The sequence below is a fragment of the Syngnathoides biaculeatus genome, chromosome 3 (genome assembly GCF_019802595.1).
Source record: "Syngnathoides biaculeatus isolate LvHL_M chromosome 3, ASM1980259v1, whole genome shotgun sequence".
Classification (NCBI taxonomy): domain Eukaryota; kingdom Metazoa; phylum Chordata; class Actinopteri; order Syngnathiformes; family Syngnathidae; genus Syngnathoides; species Syngnathoides biaculeatus.
In genome coordinates, this window is record NC_084642.1 from 35,917,948 (window position 1) to 35,928,733 (window position 10,786).

At 39.7% G+C, this 10,786-nt stretch overlaps 1 protein-coding gene across 1 annotated transcript; it reads left to right on the forward strand.

Annotated features, from left to right (window-relative positions):
- Nucleotides 1–1,722: 1,722 nt before the first annotated feature.
- On the forward strand, nt 1,723–10,197 carry mthfs (5,10-methenyltetrahydrofolate synthetase (5-formyltetrahydrofolate cyclo-ligase)). Its single transcript, XM_061815612.1, has 3 exons — nt 1,723–2,187; nt 2,409–2,673; nt 9,956–10,197. Exons 1-3 carry the CDS (start codon nt 2,077–2,079, stop codon nt 10,180–10,182), a joined length of 603 nt encoding a protein of 200 aa, XP_061671596.1. The 5' UTR covers nt 1,723–2,076; the 3' UTR covers nt 10,183–10,197.
- Nucleotides 10,198–10,786: the final 589 nt, after the last annotated feature.

Below are 10,786 nucleotides of genomic sequence, written 5' to 3' on the forward strand. Positions count from 1 at the left end.
AAAATAATCATACTGTAACATTCATGCGCTCCTTTCTGTAAGAACTAAACAAACTGTCGAACTGTTGTTGAGTTTGAATGCAGAGTCATCAAATGAGTGAGATTTAAAAAAATGTCCAATGTCAATACTGAATACAAAATTTCAGTCAGCAAGCTGACTCCACACAAAATGGAAAGGAAGTGAAAACAGTTCTGAACCAAGTTTAATTCCATCCATCCATCATACATTTTCTATCTGACTCGCTTATCCTAACAAAGATTGCAGCTATCATCGGGGAGGAGGAGGGGTCAACTGGTTGCCAGCCAATCGCAAGGTACGTCGAGACAAACTATTAGTCGCACTCACAATCACACCTAGGGGCAATTTAGAGTCTCCAATGAATGTTGCATGTTTTAAGGATGTGGCAAGAAACAGGTGACCTTGAGTCTGAGTCCCCGGCATGGGGAGAAACTCCACACAGGCAGGATTGAACCCGGGTCCTCAGAACAGTGAGGCCAACACACTGCAGCTGCTCCACTGTGCGTATATGATTTATGTTTTATTTTTTCATGCTCATAATACATCCATCCATTTTGTCAGCTGCTTATCCTGACGAGGGTCCCGGGGAGTACTGGAGCCTATCCCAGTTGCCAACAGGCAGGAGGCGGGGTACACCTTGAACTGGTTGCCAGCCAATCGCAGGGCTCATGGAGACAAACAGTCGCACTCTCAATCACACCTAGGAGCAATTTAGAGTGTCCGATTAATGTTGCATGTTTTTGGGATGTGGGAGGAAACCGGGATGCACGCAGGCATGGGGAGAACATGCAAACTCCACATAGACGGGTCCGGGATTGAAACCAGGTCCTCAGAACTGTGAGGCCAACGGGTTACCATCTTAGCCACCGTGGCGCCGTTATAATACATAGTAACAATAATTAATTTATAATGTCATGAACTTTAAATGAAGGTGAGTTTTTTTTTAATAGTATTCAAGCCAACTGTGAAGGCTCTGAAGACATTTACTGCACACTACAGAGTCTTACTTTGTTGTTTAATTTAAAAGTAATTGTGTAATTTTTCCACCCAACCATTTTAGTCAAACTGTGTATGTGATTCAAATTTATGTAATCTCTGATTCTTCAAAAGTGTTTGGAACAAACAGTTATTATGTTGTGAAACCAAGTCATTTCATTCATCGACCCTCCCACCCACCAGCTCGCATTTACAGCTGTTAATTTATTTTGATTATATTGTTCACTCCTCAAAGAGGAATTAGCCTTTGTTAATTGAAAATCATAGGCTTAGCTTGACTTTGTGACAATACAATCAATCACCTTTTTTTGCATGCATTTTTATGTACACTGTAACTTTTTTCTTTTTGTGGTTAATGCTGTAGACATACTTCCTGTGCTTATGTACTCTATTCCAGACTAAAATGACACTACAAACCCAACCGCGATTTTGGATCTATCCAGAATTTCATTCAATTTTGTTTATTTGTCTGTATGTCTAAAAACGTTTAAAAAAGCTATTTCTCAATTACAGATTTGTGAAATGTACTCGCGAGTTATATTGTTCTCATCCTGCACATCTCCTTCCTGATCAATGATCAATCACCCACCCACCCGTTTATTTTATTTTATTTTATTTTATTTTATTTTATTTTATTTTATTTTATGTGCTTGGGCTTGGGTAATGCCTGCCTGCAGGACAGTAGCTCTGTGTACTATTCCACTTATTATAATAATCATCTGATTAAAAGTGACACACGTTGTTGGTAGCTCTTATCTGTCTTCCAAATTGTTGTTCGGTTGTGCGTGTGCGCGTAAGTGATTATGCCATTTGTTAAAAAGCGCATTTACTTGCATTCCAGATTGGCCACATCCAGTATGGCAAACGCGCTGACACTCGCAGCAGCAAACATACTCGTCAAATGAGTGATCTATTTTAGCTGTTTATTGTGTCCAAGCTCTTCTTCCACCGGTTCGCATGACGGCGTCGCTTTACTGTCATGTGTTGAGAGTTAATATTTAATAAGCTTGCGAAAGTTAAAGTCACCAAGTAGACTTTGTGCTCACGTCTACAAAAGCAAAAATGGCCTCTATGCGGGCAGCTAAACAAGCGCTTAGAAAAGAAATAAAGCGACGGGTTGCACTCTTAAGTGAACAAGAGAAACAGCGACAGTCTTCTATTGTCTGCCAAAAGGTAAGGAAAAGTAACCCTGACACTAATGTGAAGACTTTTTTTTTTTAATTGTTTTTAAACAGCATAACAGCTAAATACTGTGAGAAAGATAACCTTTCCCAGTGACAGTACCCATGGGCAGTTTTTTTTGAGCCAATGAGCACTTCCCCATTCGACTGAACGTGGCATGTGAACCCATGTGCTGCTGAATCTAATGGTCTTGCACTGTTCTTTTCTTGCAGCTCATCAAACACCCAAAGTATGTGGCTTGTAACCGTATTGCAGTCTTTCTCAGCGTGAATGATGAAGTGCGCACTGAGGAAATCATCAAAGATGTCTTTAAATTGGACAAAAGCTGCTTCATCCCCAGATATGACCAGAGTAGCAACCACATGGACATGCTGAAGCTTAATAGTATGCAGGACATGACAACACTTCCAAAGACATCTTGGAATATTTTACAGCCAGCTGAAGATGACAAGACCAGAGAGGAAGCATTGTCTACAGGTAGACTGCAAATCGTTCATTTAGTTTTTTACATATGGATTGTAAAATGAGAAAATGATTCACAAATTAATTAAAAAAAGAACCCCAGTCCATACGACACAATACAATTTGATTATTAGCTCCTTTGAATATTTGTGTTTTTTAGTCAAAAATGAAACAAAGATCATTGTTGTTTTAATTTAAAGACCAAGATATGTGTAATAGAAAATTTATGGACAATTTTCAGAACTCCTGTCAATTATTTGTACTGACTACAATTATTTTCTTCAAAACAAGACACTTTGACATTCATGTTGACATCAACATGGGACTAAAATCCAAAAAACTCTTTGCCATACTGGACACATTTGACCTTTCATCCACCCATCCATTTTTTTAGGCACTTATCCTCCCAAGGGTCACAGGAGTGCTGGAGCCTATCCCAGCTGTCAACTGGCAGGAAGCGTAGTACACCCTGAACCGGTTGCCAGCCTATTGCAGGGCACGTGGAGACAGACTACAGCCGCACTCACAATCACACCTAGGGGCAATTTAAAGTGTGCAATTAATGTTGCATGTTTTTGGGATATGGGAGGAAACAAGAGTTCCTGGAGAAAATCCACACAGGCATGGGGAGAACATGCAAAACCCACAGAGGCAGAGCCAGAATTGAGCCCTGGTTCTCAGAACTTTGAGGCCAACGCTCTAACCAGTTGCTCTACCGTGCCACCCACATTTGACCTCTATCACCATGTTTAGAGTCCAACTCACACTCAAGGTCACATCTTAGACCTGGTCATATTTAAGGCTATTGAGATTCTATCAATTCACATTAAGGATATGGCTATTTCAGACCATTTATGTGTACTTTTTGAACTATGGATTCTTCCAAAGGTTCAGATAACTTCAATGTCCACTAAGAAATGGTACATAAACTCGAGTGATGCCACAAAATGTATGGAGACTTTAGCTGTGCCACAAATGGTGATTGCTGAACTTTTGGACAATTTCACAGAAAAAAAATCTCAAATGTCATGCATGGTATCCCTTCTGTTTAAGCCAAGGCCATCTTGAGGTGGCTAAAACACCATGTAGGACCACAATGGTGGTCAAGAGCTCCAAATCGAAATGTTGGAAAGCAGAATGCAAGTGGATTAAAAACTAAACTCAAAGTTCACTATGACATCTATTTCCAGTATCTTTGTAATTTCAACTGTCAAGAAAACGGTTCGGCAATTGAAACCATCAACGAGTCGTTTCGACTCATTACCGTCTGACATTTTCGAAACCATTGTGAAGTCAGTGCTAGCTGATTTGTAATAAATAATCAATCACTCACTTCAATCTGGCAAGTTTCCTAAAGTTCTTAAAGTAGCTGCTCTTAAGCTTCGTCTAAAAAGAGCACTGGACGATTGCATTTTAGCAAGCTATAGACCCATCTTTAATTTCCCTTTCGTATCCAAGATTGATGAGAAAGTTATTTTTAATTAACTCAGCAATTTGTTGGATTTAAATGGACTTTTTGACAAATTTCAATCAGGTTTCTGAGCAAATCGCAGTCCAGAATCTGCTCTTTTCAAAGTGCTAAATTATATAATGTTGAGTACTGACTCAGGAAAGGTGTCGATTTTGGTCTTGCTGGATCTCAGTGTGGTTTTTAATACCGTAGATCACAATATACTGCTAAACAGGTTGGAAACGTATGGGTAGGACTAAATGCAACAGTCCTTAAATGGTTCAGGTCCTACCTGGAGGAAAGGAGCTCCTTTGTACCATTGGAAGTACTGAGTCTCAACAAATAGGAATCAGGTGGGGTCCCCTCAAGGGTCAGTTCTTAGACCCGTCCACTTCGACCTGTATATGCTACCCTTTTGTTAAAAATTTTCAGAACTTTAGTTTTTACTATCGTAGCTATGCAGATGACACACAGGTATATGTAGCAGCGTCTCCAGATGACTACAGTTCGACTGAGGTATTCTGCCACTGTCTAAAGCGAATGAATAACTGGATGAGCCAAAGTTTCCTTCAAGAAAACTGAGATAATTGTTTTTTGAAATAAAGAAAAAAAAATGATTGCTATTAGTAAACACCTGGATCACTATCTTTAAAAAGCAAAAACCATGTCCGAAACCTTGGTGCTTTTGATAGATTCCAACCTGACCTTCAACAGTCATATCAAATCAATTACTAAAACTGCCTTTACCATTTGAAGAACATATTTAGAGTAAAGGCTTGTTTGTGTCAAGCAGACCAGGATAAGCTGATCCATGCTTTTTTCTCAAGTAGACTTGACTATTTTAATATTCTCTGTCTGAGCTCCCCAAAAAGAGCATTAAACAGCTGCAGCTCATTCAGAATGCTGCAGCTTGCGTTCTGAAAAATGTCAGAGCATATAACTCCAATTCTAATGTCCTTGCACTGGCTTCCAGTCAGCTTTACAATAGATTTTAAAGTTCTGTTACTGGTCCTGAATACATGAAAGAAATGCTCATGGAATACAAATGCCGTAGAGCTCTGAGATCGACTGACTCGGGTCTAAAAATGGAGTGGAGAGTCCAAAGCAAACATGGTGAAGCAGCATTTAGCGTTTATGTTGCAAGAAAATGGAATAAGTTGCCAACAGAGGTAGACAGAGGTAAGGTCAGCCCCAACTTGTTTTGTTTTTTCTCATGCTTTTTAGAATATATCCACTTTTTGATCATATTACTTGCACTGGATGCATTTTTTTGTTCTGTTTAAAAGCATTTGTTCATTATTTTTGTATATTTGCAACTTCAACTGTGAAGCCAGCAAAATGGAGTATAAATTCGAGCACTTTATTAGATCCCCTACCCCTGAATCATTCTGTGATTTGCGGAAGTCTGATCTTTTGCAACTTGCTTGTCATTTCCGACTTGATGCCAAATCTGCAGAGAAAATTCCAAATTTTGAAAATAGTCATTATAAGATAAGAACATCTTTGTTCGTGATGTTTTGGCCTTGGTAAAAGAGGTACCTTTCAGTCGCATTATCATTGATGGTTGGTCCATTGTCAATAACCAGATCCAGTTATTAGAATCTTCTCACTATCATGTGTGCTTATACCAGATTTCCGGAGGCTATTCCTATCTGTCTGATTGTTGCTCCTGTGATGATCAAGACTTTGATCAAATGTTTTATTTTACCTCAGTTGGGTTGGCAAAAGGTGTCCAGTCTGATCAGGGCTCAAATTTTATGTCTAAGGTGTTTCAACAAGCAATGGATCAGTTGGGCATAGAACAGGTTAAGTCCGGTGCTTATCATCCAGAGTGGCAGGGAGCATTAGAGAGGTTTAGGGTTCAGTCCCTTTTAGCTTGTTTTTGGTCACAATGTACGTGGGCTACTAAAGCATCTGAAAGAGCAATGGCTCACTCTCAATCCTGAGATAGACCTTTTGGTGTATGTTTCCACCTTTCGGAACAGGCTTTCGAAAGCTTGTGGGTTGGCCCAACAAAACCTAAAAACATCTCAAGCCAAAATTATGACAAAAAGTCAAAAGAAAGAAGTGTCATTCCTGGTGGAAAAAGTGTTAAGTCTTACTTTCCATTCCTGGCCAACCACTCAGAGCTAGATAAACAAACTAATAAATAACTAACCATGACTGAAAAACAAAAAGGTTAGTGACACAGACTACATTGTCCTGACTCTTGGCCGTTGTAAGCACAAAAGGTTTTGTCATGTGAACATGATTAAGAAATATCATAATAGGGTTGAACATAAAATTTGAGCCCTGATCTGACTGGAGAACTTTTGACAACCCAACTAAGGTGAAAATTTTGATCAAAGCCTTGATGATCACAGGAGCAACACTCCGACGGATAGGAATAGCCTCCGGAAATCTGGTGGAAGCACAAATGATGGCGAGACACTGATTACCAGATCTGGTTTTTGGCAGTGGACCAACACAAACAATGATAACACGACTGAAAGGGTCCTCAAAAGCCGATAAAGGTCTTAAAGGAGCAGGAGGAATTTTCTAATTTGGTTTACCAACAACTTGGTATGCATGACAGTTTTTACAAAATTCAGCAACATCTTTCCTTAAGCTGGGCCAAAAGAAACGTGGTAAAATTTTCTCACAAGTTTTGTTTACCCCTAGATGACCTGCCAAGGGACTTCCATGTGCCAATGAAAGTACATGCTCTCGAAATACCTTTAGAACCACAATTTGATGATGTAATCTCCATCCATCCTCCTCATGAATTTCTGGCGACCTATAGTTCCTCATCAAAACATCGTGGAAGTAATAGCGAACTGGAACCTTGCTAGCCTCTTCAAAAGAAACAAAACATCCTTCAAAATCATAGCTTGAAGAGCTCCAGTGTTCCTCAGAATAGTGGTGGGCCATGGGGTGGAATTATCTCCCACAAGTAAAACCGAACCACTGTGGATAAAAGACAAAGACTTCTCCGGATTTTCATAATCGGAAAGTTTATTGTCAGCAACAAAACTCTTCTCAGACCAACCTAGAAAGAAAGGCTGAAGTGTGATAGATACACATTTGGGGAAATAGTGGACTGATTTTTGTACTTGATCTTTTTGCAAGCAGAAACCAAGTGACCAGGCTTCTTACAATAAACACAGACAGGACCAGAGTCACAAAAGTCACTCGAAGACTTGGGTTTGGAAGTAGAATGTGACTGCTTGTCAGAAGAATTTGAACCTGCCTTATCACCACTTGACCCTGTATGATAAGCAGTCTTTCCCGACGAAAAGTCCTTTTGGCAAAAAAAAAAAAATGGAATTGCCGGGGAGACTGAAAAGAACTCTTGTGAGTCAAAAAATAATTATCTGACAACACCGCTGCATCATGTAAGGCTTTATCATTCTGTTCATCCAAGTCCTGAGATCATAATGAACACACTGCTTAAATTCCTCCATCAAAACTAACTGCCTCAAACTCTGCCAATCTGAAACCCTCTTTGAACTAGACCACTTATCAAACAAAGTTTCCTTTTCCCTAGCAAACTCTACAAAGCTCTCATTGGCCCTTTTTTGAGTATTCCTCAATTTCTGATGGTACGCTTTTGACACTAACTCATAAGCTTCCAGTCAGGTCTTTTTGATAAAATCATAATCAGGACTTTGCTCGACAGAAAGGGCCGAATCTGCATCTTGAGCTTTTCCCTTTAAGACTACTTGCAATAGCATAGTCCATCACTCTTTTGTCCATTCGAGGTTTTCAGCAAAAAACTGCTCCCTCTGCACATTTGACAGTTAACACACTTATCTATATAGATTTTACATCTTGCATCAATACCATAATTTCTCAAAAATAATATATTATTGTTAATTTTAAAAAAAGTTAATAGAGTGCATTATATTTAGGTATGGATGAAAACCAAAAAATACAATGACATTGTATAGTCGTTTACAGGTCCATAGAGTGTTAAAAAAGTTATACATATACATTTCGATATGATATTCGATGTCTTATGTTACACATTAATATCTATTACGGTAATGTGCGCCCCCAACATGAGCTCTCTGAGCTCCTCGGGGAGCTTGCATTTTACAATCGTTAGCGTACCATGTTTGTTGCTACTGCACCAAAGAGCCGAAATGATACCCCACGAGTTTGTTTTAACTTAAACTAAGAAAAAAATGTCAACCACAACGGCTAGTTGTGCAGCTGCTTTTAAAAGAAATGTGTCATCACTCGTGCCGATGACGCCGCCAGCCGGGAAGTAGCGCGGCAGTCCGAAACAATGATAGCTCGCCTAAATGGCTTCAGCTGGGTATCAAAACAACGTGAGCTCACACTATGTAATAAGAGCGTCATGGGCACATTAAAAATAAAAAAATGGAGAGCGCACACAATTTAATTTTTTTTAAATGTGCCCATTACGTGTGTGTCTACGTAGATTGAGCTCACATTGCTTAGATAGCCACCTGACGCCATAGGAAAGCTGCTACAGATTGGACCCGAGTGGAAGGTGAGAGGCAGCGCTGCCGAACCAAAACTCTTGGGAATCAAAAAACGTTACCTGACAAACGCCACGGATGCACAGAGGATCACATGCTGTGGGAGCAAAATAGGATTATTGATCATGAATGCAGGAGGCACCAGAACTGAACCAATTCATCCGCGATGAGTTTGACAGTGATGCACCAAAGGGATATTTTTCAGATTGGAGATGAGTCAGATGCTTCTTTTGAATTCTTGGCCAAGGATGTCCAATGTAGAGGATAAACTGCACTATGGACAAATGTTTTTTGCACAAATATTTAATGCAAAAAAAAAAATGTTGAAGTTAAACAGTGTTAAATAGTTTAAGACTGTAATATGTGTTATCAATAATGTTATGCCATCATTGAGCATTTATTTTAGTTGGTTGAAGTTCTGTTCTGTTCTGACAATTGCAGAGACCAGGACAAGCGTATCCTGTGCCCTGTCCAGAGATGTATATTACCGATACATAAGCACATGCACAACGATTATTATTAATAATTGTTGTACGGACAGTTTTTTTACTCGTATTAGCCGTATACGTATATTAGTCAATACGAGTACAGACCTAACAAAATATAAATACAGATGATTTCTAATATTTTGAGCATATGGGTAGGAGCAAATTGGTGGTGCGCATTGTACATTGGTAGATGGATTTTCCCGATTTTTTTTTTTTTTTTTTTGTAAACTTTGGGGGTGCGGATTATATTTCAGGACACATTATACTTGAGAAATTATGATAGTTCCTATAAAGAGAAATGTTCTTTTTTCCTGTTGCTATGTTGTTCCTTGTTCTTTGTTTTGTAGGTCCTACCAGGGCAGCACCGACGGCCGGAGAAAAATTCCTTGTGTGTTTTTGCACACTTGCCGTTAAAGCTGATTCTGATTCTCTAAATTGCCCTCGGTGTGATTGTTAATGTGAATGGTTGATTATTTCTTTGTACCCTGCGATTACCTGGCAACCAGTTCAGGGTGCACCCCACCTCCTGCCTGAAGATAGCTGGGATAGGCTCGAGCACTCGTGACTCTTGTCAGGATAAGTGGCTCAGCTCAAGGATGAACGATGCCATTCACAAGAAAACATTCATATAGGTCGTGCTTTGATTGATTTCAGCTGTCAGTAGTAATCCCACCGTAGTGCCAATTTATAATGAGAAAAAACTTGAGAATTTCAAAAGGAATCTCCCGCAGACAAATGGTGGGGGGATGAAGGTTTTAATTGGTTCTAAAACGAAACGTGGGTCCCACCTGCCTGACCAGTCTTGAATTTAGATAATCATTCTTTGCCCTTTGGAATAAAATTACATATCATTTTCTTCTAACATTCTCTAGGAGGTCTGGATCTCATCTTGGTGCCAGGTCTTGGCTTTGACCTATCAGGGAAGCGTTTGGGCAGGGGGAAAGGTTTCTATGACACCTATCTGCAGCGCTGCTTCCGGAACCCCAAAGGCAAGCCCTACACAATCGGCTTGGCCTACAAAGAGCAACTGTGCACGGACATTCCTATTGACGACAATGACGAGCTCATTGATGAGGTCCTCTATGAAGAGGAGCAATAAAAGTTATTGATGCTAATGAGAACTGGAGCATTTTTTCCACTTGGCGTTTCAAGCGTGTGTTTGTTGTGTGAGTCTTTGTGATTCTATGAACTCCTCTGTCTATTCATGCCGGTTAAGTGGATTTGCAGCAAATGCATTCCCTGCCTATCACACATTTGTCTTGTCTGACGTCGAGCAGGGGGCAATCGGGATCTAAGACCTGTTTCTTGTTCTTGATTTTGAGTGTGTAATCAGGTTTAAGAAACGCAAATGCATATGGTTTCAGAGAAACATGCAAGTTTGAAGACACCCTCCAAATTACTACCATGGTAATGAAACTGGAGAACTACTAATTCTAGATTTTTTTTTTTTTTTTTTTTTTTTACATTGTGAAACCATTCCAAACCTAAAGCGTTCTACAGGGTTCCTAGTTTACCATCCATCACGGTCAGGGGTAGTGAAGGCGAGGAAGCAAAGCAAAGACACGTAGGACCCAAGTGCAGGGAATTACGGAGGCAAGATGAAAGTCCAGTAATCTCAAAAAGTGATATTTACCATAATAAAAAAAAGTCAAAACTAAGCAGAGTCCAACAACCAATAATCATACTCACAAAGAAAACTTCAA